The sequence below is a fragment of the Girardinichthys multiradiatus genome, chromosome Y (genome assembly GCF_021462225.1).
Source record: "Girardinichthys multiradiatus isolate DD_20200921_A chromosome Y, DD_fGirMul_XY1, whole genome shotgun sequence".
NCBI classification, from domain to species: domain Eukaryota; kingdom Metazoa; phylum Chordata; class Actinopteri; order Cyprinodontiformes; family Goodeidae; genus Girardinichthys; species Girardinichthys multiradiatus.
In genome coordinates this window covers 33342106-33358790 of record NC_061818.1, presented here as the reverse complement: position 1 = coordinate 33358790, position 16685 = coordinate 33342106, and the positions used below count along the sequence as shown (strand labels likewise).

Below are 16685 nucleotides of genomic sequence, written 5' to 3'. Positions count from 1 at the left end.
GTAGATAAAACTTGACCTGAAACATTTCATTATGCAGCTGTTTTTTCAGGTGTGAATATTTGTCAGGCTTTTATTTTAACAACTGCAAGACAGAGCCTTTCCTCACTTGACTCCATCAGGTTCTTGATCACAATTACCTTTTGTTGAAGCAGCAGGAGCTTTTCTAAGATTTGTAAATCTGTAAATCTCACATTTAAGAAGACCCCACAAGCTCTCAATGAGATTTCAGTGAGGTGAGGAAGGGGTTGGTCATCTTTGAGGCCGTTTTTAAAGCTACGACCTCTTCCTGAGCCTCTAGCCATCATCCAACATGCCCACGAATGTTGAGTGTGTGTGCATGAAATATCTGAAGGATCCATCAGGCTTTTATTTGCCTGATTTTGATCATTTAGACAGCATTCCTAAGCTTCAGAAGTCATGTTTCAGCTTTTGCTGAATTTAAAGATTAATTATCCAACTACAGTATTTCCACCTCTAAGAAGAATTAAACGCAATATGTCTCTTTCATTGTACCGGAGCATCAAACACATCTTTTAGTAGCATGTACAACTGTTTAAAGTAAAGGCATTGTACAATGTTTACCCTATTCACTGTTGACTAAAAGTCTTTTTGTACATTTTACCTCAGATTATCTTCTCTTAGAGTCAACTGAAAATCCTACAAGCAAAATTACATGGATTGTGTTTGGAACATTTGCAGAAATTTAAATCAGATCATACAATGCCATTAAAATTGTAAAAATTCAAAAATCCTAACACTGTAATTATGAACTTCAATGTATGTTTATTATGATTTTATGTGGTAAGCCAAGACAAGGTACTGCATAAGTGGCAAGTTGAAGGAATTTGATATGTGATTTTTAAAATGTTTTATAAATAAAAACCTGAAAAGTGAGGATTTGTAATTAACCCTCTTTACTTTGATATCCTTAAATAAAATCCTACCAACATCCTGAAGAAATCACCTAATTATTACACAGTCCACCTGTGTGTAGTTTAATCTCAGCAAGCAGCTATTCTATGAAGGCCTGATTGATTTGTTAGAGAGCATCAGTGAACAAACAGGATCAAGGAGACCATTGAACACAACAGACAGGCAACAGGTAAGGGAGAAGTTCGAATGCAAGGTTACGTTATAAAACTATATCCCAAGCTTTGGACATCTCATGAGGTGCAGAGGTGACTCTTGGTCTTCCTTTCCTGGGGCGGTCCTCATGTGAGCCAGTTTCTTTGTAGCGCTTGATGGTTTTTGCGACTGCACTTGGGGACACTTTCAAAGTTTTCCCAATTGTTCGGACTGATTGACCTTCATTTCTTAAAGTAATGATGGCCACTCGTTTTTCTTTACTTTGCTGCTTTTTTCTTGCCATAATACAAATTCTAACAGTCTATTCGGTGGGACTATCAGCTGTGTACCGTATCCACCTCCTGCACAACACAACTGATGGTCCCAACCCCATTTATAAGGCTTGAAATCCCACTTATTAAACCTGACAGGGCACACCTGTGAAGTGAAAACCATTTCAGGTGACTACCTCTTGAAGCTCATCAACAGAATGCCAAGAATGTGCGGAGCAGTAATCAAAGCAAAAGGTGGCTACTTTGAAGAACCTAGAATATAAGACATTTTCAGTTGTTTCACACTTTTTTGTTCAGTATATAATTCCACATGTGTTAATTCATAGTTTTGATGCCTTCAGTGTGAAGCTACAATATTCATAGTCATGAAAATAAACAAAACTCTTTGAATGAGAAGGTGTGTCCAAACATTTGGTCTGTACTGTAGCATATCTGCTAATCTAGCAAGACATGATCCCGCTGAATTGACAAACCAGATCACTAGTTCATTAATCTGAGAAGCAACCAAGAGGCCCTCAGTAACTCTGGATGAGCTTCAGAGATCCACAGCTCAGGTGGGAGAAGATGTTGATAGGACAACTAGAAGTCATGCACTCTACAAATCTTGTCTTTAGGGAAGAGTGGCAAGAGGAAAGCTATTGTATAAAGAAGGGTATAAAAAGTCCTGCTTGCAATTTGCCACTATCAATGTACGAGACACAGCAAACATGTAAAAGGAGGTACTCTGGTCAGATGGTAACAAAAGTAAATTTTCTGGCATGCATGCAAAAGACTGTTTGGCGAAAAGAAACACTACACATCACCCTGAACACACCATCCCCACACTGACACACAATGAAGGCAGCATCATACTTTGGGGACAAGATGGGCAGAGTTGACAAGAAAATGAATGGAGTCAAATACAGGGCAATCATGGAAGATTACCTGCTGGAGGCTTCAAAAAAGATCAGACTGTGGTGGAGGTTCACCTTCCAGCAGGATCACAACACCAAACATACAGCCAGAATTGCTATGGAATAGTTTAAATCAAAGCCTTTTCATGTTTTACAATGGCCTAATCAAAGTCCAGATATATACACAACTGAGAATTGAAAACTGATAGCTATTTGAGTTATGTTCCAAAGAAGAATAGGCGGAATTGTTAGACTGTATATCTGAAAAGCTGGTAGAGACATACCAGATCACACAAATGAACTGGCTCCTCGCTCTATCACAACATTTATTCACTTCAGAAGCTACTGTGATTCTGCAGCCACAGTCTGTTGATCACCCAGTTGTGCAACAACCAGTCTGTCCTCACAATAGCCACGTTCTCTCACTAAAGGCCATAAAAGCCTCCTCCGCCCACCTCTTCAAATTATCCCACATTCTTTCCCTGTGGTTTTCCCAGAGATGTGGTAGAAGTAACATGTATGTATCTGTGTTTGGAGTCCAACAGCAGAACATTTAGGAGGTGGACTGTAGGCTGAGTGATTTGGAGCATTAGACACAACAGTTCATACCTGCAGGCATCAGATAAAACTGGACCCTGAGAGGCTAAAAAAAACAAATCCATAAACCAAGCAAAGCCAAGTTTGATCTTCAGCTGCCTGTAAAGTATGTCATCATCAGTGATTATCTGATTGTCTCATGTAGCTTTGTTGTTATCGCTAGAGGGAGTGTAACAGTCTGAATGCATCTATTTTTAGCTGCAATACAATCAAGAAGGCCGTCACCATGAGCTCAACCTGGGCCTGCCCACTTCCTCACCCTGAAGGTCTCTCAGAGGTTCAGCATTAAACTGCATTTCAGCATCAACACAAACAGAGCAGGAGCACGGGAGACAAAGGTCGGGCAATAAAAGAAAGTGAGATATTATTTCCATTTACGTCAGCAGACAACTGTGCAGTAAACCTTCATGAAATGGAGAATTCAGTATATCAGCTGTAGATTTATCACCCTTTGGATATAATTTTTGTTTGCAATGCCACATATCAGCCACTCACTACATATATCTTTGTATATACACGGGGCTTCAAGAAAAAATGTTTTTTTTTCATTTATCAGGTCAGAGATTAGCAAATAATTTGTCATACAAATCGCCCCATTCATATTTCTTCATGTGATGCAGTAATGACAAGTAAAGAAGAAAGTGAATGCATCTGGATAAAAATAGATCAGCATTATGTCAAAATCTGTTAAATTCGTATTTGACAAACAGGAACAAAATATTACATGGATTCTTTATCGCACAGTTTGAGGATGTTGGTATCCTTATTCTGCTTGTAAAAATAAAAATATAAAGAGCGTTTTGGTTCTTTGTTTAGCATTTTAACCAGACCCAATTTAAGAACCACAGGTTCGGTTCAAACCTGAATTTAAAGTTGTTGATTTTTGCATGAGTGTGCATTCAGTCAGTCAGTCAGTCAAAATGATGTGGCAAATTAAAGCCAAAGCACGTGATTTACACATAAATCAATGTAAAAATCTATTTGTTTACCAAACAATATTCGATTTTTGTAATTTTGAAAACTGAAAGAAGGAAAAATATTTTTACAAAATTGACATTTTTTTTGTTCTGTTTGTGTAAGAAAGAGAGAGTGTGTGTGTGTGTGTGTGTGTGTGTGTGTGTGTGTGTTATTTATTATTTATTCATTTCCTCTTGCTTTATAAACTGATTGGACAATTTAATTTCATTGTATAATGACAATAAAGATGGTTCTGAGTTTTCCAAACTCATCCTGACCTGGTACTGTACTGCTAAATATAGACACCAGCCCTCTGTTATTGTAGGAAATATCCATGGAAAAAGGTTGGGTGGATATTTGTTGTGGCCACGTGACATTTCTCCATTCATACAGCAATTTCCTCCTCAGAAAGACTTTTCAACTCTGGTAGAAAATTATACCAATGTGTTGGCCTGCATGAAGCCTCAAAGCTCTCGATAGGCTGCTGTCTGAAACAATAACTGCTGTAGTTTTCTGAGTGTCATGAAATTACTCACATGTGCCATTTATATTATTTGCAGTTCACATTTTATTATATATATATGCACAGCTTTTAAATTATAACATTTAGGAAGTCTCTCACCAGCCACGTGATTAGGTGCCCCTTGGGGTGGGGTTGGACGCCCTTTTTGCATTTATTGTCTTAATTCTTCCTAACATAGATTCAACAAGGTGTCAGAAACATTCCTTAGAGATTTTGATCCATATCGACATGACGGCATCACGGTTTTTGCAGATTTGTTGCTGCATGTCCATGATAGGGATCTTCCATTCCATCACATCCCAAAGGTGCTCCTTTAGATTGGGATCTATTGACCGTGAAGCCCATTGGAGTGCAGTAAACTAATGTTGAAGAAAACAGTTTTAAATTACTTGAACTTTGTGACACGGTGCTTTATCCTGGTAGAAGTAGGCAGAAAAATGGGTACAGTGTGGTCATAAAAGGATGGACACGTTTAGTAGGTACTGAGGGACCCAAGATTATATTCCACCCACCATTACAACACCACCACCAGCCTGAACTCTTAATACAAGGCAGGAGTCCGTCTCCTTTGAATGTTTGATGTGTTGTGGGTTAAGTCTGCACAATATATTGCATATTTATGGGTATAAAAATATCACAGAACTTAATATGCATTCTGAAAATAACCACCTGGACTTCAATAAGTGTTAGCTAATTATTTAAGCACCTTGGATTCAGACTCTCTTTGCCTGTAAAACATTTAATGATGTGTTGTTGCAGCTTACGAAGTTTTCAGAAGGTAAGTTGGTCAAGTTATCAATGCCAAAACAGTAGACCCCAGCCAGAAGTAACCTTTTCAATAAAACTTCGGTGTTTCCAGTAGCTGAATAGACTACTCATCACCTGGGATCAATGTTTGAAATTAACCCAAAGCAGAAAGATATTAATACATTTTTGTGAACTATTTATCGCAACATTCACCAATCATCTCATAGATCACTTGTCTTCCTAATATTGTGCATTCCTGCTCTGTGTTCAGAGATGTTATCCTGCATTCTTCGGTGGTAATGAGTCCTTATTTAAGTTAATGTTGCCATTTCATAATCTGAAACCAATCCTCCCATTTTAGTCTAACCTTAGCCAACTCACTTTTATGCACACAGCTATTGCTCACAGGATATTTTCACTTTATCGGAGCAGTATCTGTAATCCCGGGAAATGGTAGTTCTTCAGAAATACTCAGACCAGCCCTACCAACAGCCAAGCCACCTTTAAAGTCACTTAAATCACCTTTTATCCTTATTCTGATTCTTAGGTTTAAACTTCAGAAAATTGTCTTCCCCACAACAAGATGCCTGAAAGGCAGTGAGTCACTGTTTTAAAAAAATAACCTGAACTGGTGTGCCTAATGAGGAGGCTGGTGAGTGTGTTTTTGTAGATACTTGGAAGGAGTTGAGGTATATGAATCATTTTAGAGAATCATGATCTCTGGGTAAACGATTCTGAGAAAAAGTGATTATTTATTTATTTCAGACACAGAAGATATAGTCCATACAAAAGAGAGAAAAAAAAAACAAGAACACAGAAAGTTAAAAAGCTTTTCTAAAAAGGCTCAAATGCCAATGAGTCCATAAAATAGAAAAGTATCGCATAGAGCTCAGTCTAGGGCTGGTCAGTGTGGCAATGATGGAATTTACAGATGAGCAGAGCAAGCTTTAACATGTTGCTACACTAGTAAGTTTGTTTCCAGGTATAACTCAGACATTATCTATCATCTGCATGCCACAACACAACATCCCACTGTATCAGAATGACAAAGCACTTATAAGTTTTGTCTGTGAATGAATACGTAAATAGGAAGAACACTAAAGAAGCGTAAGAACCTGTTTCCTGTTAAATATTCAACACTATAACAGGTTATGAATCATGTCTAACCTTATGAGTTTGCGAGGTGATGACACAGATGACAGGTTTGAAAGACAGGTGGAAGGAGCTGCGCTTCGCTTGTTTCCAATTATCTTTTTGTTTCAGTTCCTGCCAGCAATGATAAATTCCTGTTTGCCTGTGCATTACTTAATACTCATTTCTCCCACTTGAAACAGGAATAAATGTTAGGATCTTAATGGACCTGTTCTTTATGATCTACTCTGCCTTTTCAAGCATTCATATTTGGATTAATTTTTAAAGAGTGTAAAAGATTTACGACGACAATAAACCTAATGTTGAAAGAAGCATTGATAGAGATAATTTTGAGCCGGTTTTATTTAGTTTTAGATTAGAAACATTTGATTGCAGCGTGTGTGTTGTTTGCAAGTTGACTACCTATGGGTTGTGCTAAACTTTTGGCAGATTTTGATAATGCCCAAGTTTCCTTTCCTCTCATTCCCAAAGACAGTATATGTTCCTGGGAGGGCTTAATCTTTCCTCCTTCTTTCTCTTAACCTTTTCCTGTTAGATAATTGTATTATTCTTCACCAAAAATCCAATCCCAGCCTTCTGATGATCACTTTGCAGACACTGCTTCCAGTCCATCTTACATGTCTGTTGGGATTTGCCTTTGCGGGAGCTTTTTGTCGTCTCGCACCACACAGTGAGCCCGTCCTCCAGCAGCCGCATGCTCCGGCTCTTCTGCCACCTCAGAGAGCGGACTTTCACCATGCTGCAGCCTTGCATCATCACACGGATGTCCTCATTGTCCAAAATCCCTGCAGTCAACACAGACAACAGAGAAAAATGACTTATTTAATAAAAATAGAGCAGCAGGGCTTTGGAAAATGTGTCTTTATAACCACAGTGGAACTGATTGCCCTCTTTTATTAAAGACTCATGCTGATTCAACAGATATTTGAACAGATATAAACCTCAGCTCATTTTTTATATACAAAACCTTAGTGAAGCCTGAAGATCAGTGTTCACTAGGGAGTGAGTTTGAAAGGTTACCTTTATGCTTTGGCAAAGTAAGTTTCCACCAAATAAGAACGACACAAATTCATTTCCCTTATTCTGGTATGCATTTCTGTTGTTAATCTGTAAATGCATTAAAAAGTTTTATAAAATCAGCAAAGCATGGTTGCTGTGCATCAACTATAATCAATTTAGGGTTTTATTGCAAGACAATTTTACATTAATTTTATGGGTAAAAATTAACATAAAAACAGGGTCTTAAAAAAGAAATCAGAAATAACCTTGATCTTTAGTAAAATGCTAATCCTGATTCATTTTCAGTTTATCAGTTGAAAGAACCAACTAATTAACAAATCATTTAGTGGGAATCTGAGTCTGACACAAAAGAAGATTTGGTTGCAAACAGCGTTTTTCTGTGCTAATGCTGTCTGTCCATATTTAAGGGAGGCTTTATGCATGCGTTTAGGGGAAAGCCCACCTATATTTATCAGGATTTTAATGCAAATTCAAGCCAGAGGAAATGGCTTCATATTCTCAAAGACTGTTGCTGTTTGAATTACGCAGATTACGTAGAAAAAAATACAGCCTGTAGAAAGCTCATATGAATTCTGGTGCAGGAGAAGATCGAGAAGACTGGATTTACAAAAAACAAAATGGGTCAGGGATGTCAAAGAAGGTAGACTCGCTCTTCTCTTCCAGTGAGATCCACCTATAGGTTTTCCACAAATTGTTCTCTAAACACATTTATTGTTTAAATTATGCTTGAAATCATATTGCTTCTTGAAATTCAGAATGCAAACGTTATGCCCGCAGAACATGTCAATAGATGCTTCACATCCAGAGGTCCGAACAATATCTTTTTTAATTCATTAAGTGGAATTAAGAGGATGTAGTCATGACCAAGGTTTTTGTCAGGTGCGGTGTAACGGAGCACCCCGGAAAGCAGACGAGCAGGCAGCATGATGGTAAGTGAAATGGTTTAATAAATGAAACTTACTTCAGCAGGTGGTGGCAAAAACAGACATGGACAGGCAGGCAAGACAGGCTTGGCAAAAACTTGACATGAGTCGTAACACAACAGAGTGAAGTGATCCATAATGTTTCCGCGAGGAATGAACAGAACAGAGGTGTATATATGGAGCAAGAACCAGGTGAAACGAGGAGACTGAATGCTAGGTGCAGGTGAACCGGATAACGTTAATTGACCGACTGGACAGAACAAAACGTGGCTGAAGCAAAACAGAGACCCTTGAATACAAACTTAAACACAACTAGTAAACCATGGAACTAAAGCATAACCAGATCCAAAAAACCTAACTTGACAAAACATGAACTAGAAGACAAAAACTAAAGCATGACCAGGAAAATAACAGAAGCATGATTCAAAACCAATCGAGAATAACAATAATAATAATAATAATAAGAAGAAGAAGAAGAACCCAAAAACACCCACAAATTATGACAGTTTTTTTTATTATTATTCTAAAATAATTACAAGTTGGTAGAGTGCATTTGTATAGATAACTTACAGTATGATACATGTTTAACCTTCAGGTCTCATACACCTAATAGCTTCCATCGGCAGGACTTTATGATTGTGTCAACATTTATTAGATGTCATCAGGTTCAGAAATCCAGTGCAGAAATAAAGTGAATGGCATGTGAACAACAATTGGAAAAATGAAGGGGTTGCGCTGAGCATTTGTTTTTCGTGTAGACAAAGAGGTAAATTCACAAAACTATAAAATCTGCTCCATTTTCTGCCCAGTTCAATTTGAATTCAATTCAGTTTATTTATATAGCAACAATTCAGAACAAATATTGTCTCAAGCCAAAAAAGAAATCAATCAGCTTCAATTCTGCACTTAATTCAGAAAGCAAATGGCACAATATACACTGCCAGTCAAAAGTTTGGACACCCCTTCTCATTCAGTGATTTATTTTTATTGTATTCCTATCTCTGGGAATTCCTTCAGGCCTGTTGGAAAACCATCTCACGAAGCTCATGGAGAGAATGCCAAGTGTGCAAAGCAGTAATCAAAGTAAAGGGGGGCTACTTTAAAGAATCTATAATCTAAAATTAGTTTTGAAGTATTTCACAATTTCTTGTTTGCAACAAAGTTCTATACATTTTGGTTAATAGTTTTAATGTATTCAGTACGTTTCTACAATGTAGAAAGTAATTAACGTATGGAAAAGCTATTGAATGACGAAGGTGTGTCCTAATCTTTGACTGGTAGTTTATATGCAGATGCAGAAAAATTAGGCGTAGACTAAATCTTTAGTTTGCACAGACATTTAGCTTTGTGTTTTTGGCCCAAAGTATTTTCTCTGGTTGGTCAGTATTTAAGCATTTTAATTGAATGAGGCTGAATAGTGATGAGAAAAATCATTAGTAGTAAGTCCAGTCCAAAGATTGTGATTTCTCAAAGCCAGGCCCAGGTCAAACCAAGCAGTTACACAAATGTTTCTCAAATCCCACTCCAAAGGTTCAAAGATACAGACAGGTCTTTTTTTAATTGAGGCCAAGAATGTAAATGTTGGCAACAGTTCAAACATTCAGGTGTTTAACCTGTTTTTTACAAACATTCAGGTGGAAAACTGGTCTGATAGATAAACAGGAAAGACTGGGTCGGTTAATTACGGTGTTATGGCTGAGCTATGAACCTTGTGGAGTATGACAGCACGAAGTCTCAGCTAAGAGGGAATAAGCAAAAGATTCACACCTTGAAGGAGCAACCATTAATGCTTCTCAACTGTTTTTAAAACAACGGCTCCATTTGATAGTTACAATTCAGGCTAAATACAGAAATCAATCTGAGAGTTGAAATATAACTTTTTTCCAGTGCATGTCATCTATTTTCATTATATCTCCACAGTCCAAATGTACTTTTTTACATTTTTGATACAAGAGCGCTAGTTTGAGAGTTTTGTTTAAGTCTGTTAAAACCGATGTTGTTAAATATCAATAATAATTCAAAAATATTTTTAAAGAAGGGTGTTGTTTGGTAAATGTTGTTAGTAGTTAGAACCTCATTTTGAATAAATGAAAGAATTTTTCTGCTGTCATAAAATATCTCTAGTGTGAATGACTCTCTAATGTCTTCATGCATGCACAGTGGCTTGCAAAAATGTCCCTTGAACTGTTTCACATCTTGTGACATAACAACCGCAAACTTCAGTGTAATTTTTAAAAATTTGATGTCTCGCACCACACGATGAGTCCGTCCTTTGACTACTTCTAAATATCAGTAAGAACCGATCCCTGCTTTGAACTTGCCAGTGCTACCCGTGTCTGTTAGAGCTCCCCTCACACCACAGCACATTCAAACCATGCTTCTAACATCAACCGTGTCCTCCCCCCAGGACTATGACCTGCATCATGGGGGGCTGTGCTTTCTGCTCTGCTGCTCCAAACCTGCGGAAGACCCTCCTTTACAAACGTAAGAGTCCCAGAGACATTGGAAAGTTTTAAAAGGGGAATAAAACCTTCCTTTTTGAGAGACATTTTAACCTTTAGATCCTCTGTGCTTTTATTACCTCTTTGCTGGTGAAGTTTTAGCTGCTGTTCTGCCTGCAGATTTTTTTTTGTTTTACTTGTTATGTAGCACTTTGAGATTGTTTTAAGATGTAAACTGCTTTACAAATAAAGTGCATTATTAAGATCATTAAACTTCACCACACCTTCATCTCTGACCTGTCTGCTGTGTTCCTTGGTCTTTACTCTGCTGCTTGTTCACTGATGTTCTCTAACAAACATCTAAGGGCTTCACAGAACAGTGGAGATTAAATTACACAAAGCAGGTGCACTCTATTTACTAAACAGATTGCCTCTGTAGGCAAACTGAGTAAAGAGACCTAAATATAAACATACATGTACACGTTTTTTAGATTTTAATTTATAATAAACATAAAAAATGTATCCTTTGTCCATTTTATGTTAGTCGTTCACATAGAATCGCAATGGAAAACTTTGTGTGTATGCATGCATATAACTACATACATAAAGTGCCTTGAAGAAGTATTTTTTTCTGTTTCTACACCATGCGGCATAAATAATCAACTTAGAATCTTGACATAGCCCTCAAAACTGAATCAAATCTTGAAGTGCCCTGAGAATCCTGTGCCTACTGAGAACCACTGCCAACCAAAAAGTACACAGAGGCCCATCTCACATTTGCAAAAAACATAACAAAACATCATAATTATCTCCGATAGTACCAGCAAGATCACCTTTGTAGTTAAAAAAAAAAATGTTTCAGAAGTGGCCTAGTCAAAGCTGGACTTAAATAAATTTGAGAGGCTGTGGTTTAACCTTCAAGCTTTAAAACTCTTAAATGTGGTTGAATTATAACAATTCAGTAAAGAAGTTTGGGCAAATTCTTGATGGCAGTTGTTGCTGCTTTTCACTTGAGCTATATTCTAATTATGTTTTATGGATTAGTGTCTGAATTTCAAAGTGTATAAAAGAAAGTGTCCCCATCTTACAGCAAAGTGTATTTCTCTCACCCATATGTTTTCTTTCAGCAATATCTTGAAAGCTGTTCTATTTGATAAAGGGTGGATATTTCTATGCATCCAAAGGTTGCTTTAATATAACATATGTTCTGAAAGAACTTAAATGAAGTGTAGTCACCAAATCCAAGCATGGTTACTGTAACATCTAAGCTAGCTATAGCATAGCTTATTTTTTTTATCAGGGAACTAAATTGGATGCTAACAAATGTTGTTAACAGCAGGGTATTTGGGTATTTTGCACAAATGGTACAAAATCAGGTCTAATTTTTGTCCTGAGAACGAGCTAACTACAGTGCACTACTTACACATCAGAATAAAAGGGTGTTTTAGTAGGGTGTCAGTTGTTTTACAAAGTTGTGTTTCAGAGGTTTCTTTTAATGTGCAACCGAGCTGCCATTAGTGATGATATGATGCTTGCCCTAAACTCTTTAGGAGGTTAAAGCTACCTTCAGCCATGCCTGAACCATCCGGATCTGTACTTTGGCCTTGTTGCAACGCTGGCATTCATGAGAAAAAATAAAGGCCACTAGTGTCGAAAAAAAATAAATAATTTATAGCACGTTATGCTGTATTTTATACAACAGTAGGCCTGGAAATGGCTGTTGCTTTTACTGTCCTGCTGTACATTAGTTTAACATTAATTTTACCATAAAATTATAATACAATGGCTACTGGATACCTGTTGCCTGTACGTTATGTTCATCTTAACAATAAATAATTTACAGCGTACAAACAGATGTATGGACGTGCTTTGGTCTTCAATCCACCCCATCTAAAAAGTAGCTCGCCTATGCTGTCCAACTGAAGATAACATACTCTTTACTTTCAACCTCTTCACAGAACATCCCTTGAAAAAACGTTCTGATCTGTCCCTTTAATGGATCCATGCCTCCGTAATTCTCCGGGGTTGAAGAGAGAGATCGTCCTCACAGAGCTTTCTCAGCCCAAACAACTTAGACTCACATGTTTCTTCTGGGTTTTGCTCCTGCAAGGCTACCTCTGAAGATTTGTCCACTCACAGATGGCATGGCTCCTTTCTCCTCTCCCTACAAATCTCAGTCTTCATTGTTTCAATGCCAGAAGGATGACAGGGTTGGGGCTCTGAAAGCTAAAGCACACACAACCTCTCCTCCCTACATACTATTCACCCCGCTGAGCTCGAAGACAAAGGCAACCCCCTACCAGAGCTCCATTCATAACGAGCGGCCTGCTTTTCCAAGCTGTTACAACCATGTGATGCATTCCCACAAGCAGCACAAGGACCTAATTAATGCAGGTCAGTGACCACACCAAGCTTCCTCAAACAGCCATAACTCAACTTATTGCTTTCATTTTTTACCATTAAATGCATTTTATCTCTTACTAATAATGCAACAAATAGACAAACAGTGGCTGATAAGTCTTTTCAAACTACTTCCACCAATACTGTAACATAAATCCTGTATAACTTAACTTAAAAAAAGCAAGTAAATCTGTGAGGAGGAAAAAAATTATAAATAAAAACAGATGGAATAACCAGGTCGCAAAAGTGTGGATACCCCTAAACTATCGTTTAGTTACAACACTTTTTGTTTCAGTGTCAGCAGTCTTCTTGGAAGGATCTATTAACATTGCACATCTTGCACTGACAATATTACCCCTGTGCACCTTAGAAAAGTTCTCTAAATCTATCAGATTGTGAAGACATGTCTTGTCCACAGCTCTGTTCAGTTAACCCACAGATCTTCTCTTAATTTAGACCAGTGTAAAACTTTAACTTTCTTGTCATTAAATATTTTTTGTTAATTCACTGTATGCTTGGAAACACTGAAATAAACTCTTTGTTTACTAGCAGATGCCTAGGGAACAAAACTGACTCGTAGTTTGACCTGATTATAATTTCATCCACCCCAACAGAAACCTAAGGTATGCCCAGATAATGATGCTGCCACCACTTTGTTTCACTATGGGTATATTCTTTTGATGATGTCCATTCACTTTGGTGATATTCAGTTAATTTGAACATTCAAAACTGGATGATGAAATTAAATTAATGCTCACACTTATTACAACTGGGTTACTGCACCTCTTATTTTGTTATTATTTGTTATAACAGATCTGTTTGTTTTTTCGTTGAATAAAAAGGACAAAGCTCACATAAGAGTGGAACATTATTCACAAGATTTATAATGGTGTCATTTTTTTTTACATGACAAATGAATGGAGGTGTGTAGATTTTTAGGAGCCACTGTTGGCCGGCAAATAAAGGCCTGTACATATATTACAAGCACATCGGTTAATTTATCCTTGAATGTTCTGTACTCCTCTGAAAGCTTAGCTGTAAATTTTGTAAACAGATTGAAGGACAAAACTCTCCAGAGGGTTGAACTTTTTTCTTTTCATCGTCCCACTACAGAAACTTTGACCAGCGTCCATCTTAACAGCTTGTTAAATTCCTGCCTGCAGACTGGTTAACAATCCTGCTACGTCTGTGAGATGAGCTTCCTCCCAATATTCCCAACACAATTTAACCTGGCACGGAAACCAGAAAAACAAGATCCTCAGTTATGCATAAGTAGCTCAGATATGACAGATATTTTACATCACCTAACTTTGAAATACAGACATGGTATGTTTTGATCTTCAAAAGTCAGGAAACGGCAACAAGACAACATCTAATCCCCTAAACTTGTCTGAATCTACAGTCAGAGCAACAACTAAAAAGTTTAAAACAACTGGAACTGTGAAAAATAAGGTTGGATGAAGATCCAAGTTTAACTGACATCATGCACAAGGAGGAGGATAACGAGGATGAATGCAAATAAAATCTAACTGATGGAAAAGTGCAGCAGCAAGTGGCATCTTGGAGTTGCCAGGTCTCCATAACAACCAGGTGTTTTAAGACAGATCTTTACCAGTGGTGACTATACTTGTGGAGGTGCTTTTTAAAAGAAGTTATGCAGTATTTTTAACTCATAATAACTTGCACGGTGGTGTGGTGGCACAGTTGGTAGCACTGTTGCCTTGCAGCAAGAAGGTCCTGGGTTCGATTCCCGACCGGGGGTCTTTCTGCATGGAGTTTGCATGTTCTCCCTGTGCATGCGTGGGTTCTCACCGGGTACTCCGGCTTCCTCCCGCAGTCCAAAGACATGCCTGTTAGGTTAATTGGTCTCTCTAAATTGCCCTTAGGTGAATGAGTGTGTGCATGGTTGTTTGTGTGTTGCCCTGCGATGGACCGGTGACCTGTCCAGGGTGTACCCTGCCTCTCGCCCATAGACCGCTAGAGATAGGCACCAGCTCCCCTGCGACCCACTATGGAATAAGCGGTAGAAAATGACTGACTGACTGAACTTGCAAAAATGCCCAGTTGAAGCTATTGGGGAAGCGTTTTAAATGTTTACAAAATGTCATGCTTATTCATCAAACTGTAATTAATGTACGCCATGAGTAGAATTCATCTTCTGGAAATAGAATAGAAATATTCTCTATTGAAAGGCATTTGCCTTTCAATAGAGAATATTGAATATTGAATATATTGAATATTGAATATTGAAGCGTGCAGATTCACACAAATTTAAAATATATATAAAAACATAAGAATAAGAGATTGTTCAGTATGGGAAACATTTACAGCATAACAAAAATACTGTACAGTTCCTAAAAATAGCATATTCAGATTGTATGAAATGTGCAACTAAGTAGTCAAATTCCCTGTTTGTGCACACATTCTTGGCCAATAAAGCTGGTTTTGATTCTATTTTCCTCTCAATTTATTTGCTATATTTATATTTGCTTATTTTTGTATAATTAATTATAAGCCACCCTGGTCAGGTAAATAGATTGACCTAAAATAAGTGAAAAGCTGGCAAAGACCTTTAGAAAACCTGAAGAACTCATGTTCAAGATCTGTTTAAAAACATCACAAGAAAATCAGGCAATTTGGAAGCCTTTAAGAACAAAAAAGCGTATCAACTCGTGAGAGGACATCTGCAAAAGTTCTCTCCCATGATTTCTCTGCATGAAAAAAGGTTCATGTTTCTCTCAGCATAACAACTGTCACAAGAGCCAGCTAGCACAGATTCTGCACTAAACATATGGCACAAACATTTTAGGGTGTTCTGCAGCTGCTGCTGACCCAATTAAAAGTTTCTCAGCTTTGTCCTATAAGCATCAGAAGGCAAGCAGGAACCTTCTCTCTGCCTCGACTTCCAGTCTTCGACAGCAGATTTGCTGAAAGCGTGATAAGAAAAAGTACTCTGTTGTGATATAAAAAGCTGTCAAAACAGTTTGAGAAAAATAAAAAAAGGAATAGAAACTAAATGAGAGGTATTGAAAAATCCAGAACTGCAGCCAATGTTTGTTGGGCAGCTGATTATGAAATTACTGCAGACTCGGATGGAAACGAGCAACTTTCAGTTAAATGTTCCCCTTTCTTTACTTTAACTATTGACAGATCAGTGATGTTCTCATAAATAAGTGAGATACATCCGCACCAGGAGAGGCAATTTTAACACAAAACAGAAACAAATAAATCAGTCACACATAAAAAGAAAAACAAAAATCATTAATCACCATTTTAATCTGTAAATTGAGAAGCAGGATAATCAGATTAGGTGCTCATTATTTGGGAGAAATGCAACAACGGGCTGGCAGTAGCGTGAAGAATTTTTGAGAATTCTGTTGTTAATTAAGTCTGTGGTTTCTGTCATTACCACCATAGTTCATTAAGCTTATTTAAAGACTGAAAGTATTAGCATTCTTGTGAGACTTTAAAAGAACATTCCGCATGTTTTATAATAAAAAAATTCAAAGCAATAAATATCCTCTAACAAATTATCAGGGCCAACATATTTTACACAGGTAATAATCAAAATTATTAAAAAACTAAAATTTCATAATTTACATAATTCATTGAAATCTGGAGCAGCCAATGTTGAGCACATGGGTCAAGAATCAGAAAGACATCACAGGAGCGCC

General features: G+C 37.5%; 1 protein-coding gene across 3 annotated transcripts in view; it reads right to left on the bottom strand.

Annotated features, from left to right (window-relative positions):
- The window catches only part of LOC124863697 (1-phosphatidylinositol 4,5-bisphosphate phosphodiesterase delta-3-A-like), a 34461-nt gene that overhangs the window by 12603 nt on the left and 5173 nt on the right, over positions 1 to 16685 (bottom strand). For all 3 annotated transcript variants that reach the window (XM_047358129.1, XM_047358131.1, XM_047358130.1), the window contains exon 2: positions 6845 to 7012. In XM_047358129.1, the coding sequence (XP_047214085.1) occupies positions 6845 to 7012 (168 nt within the window). The remainder of the gene's footprint in view (positions 1 to 6844; positions 7013 to 16685) is intronic.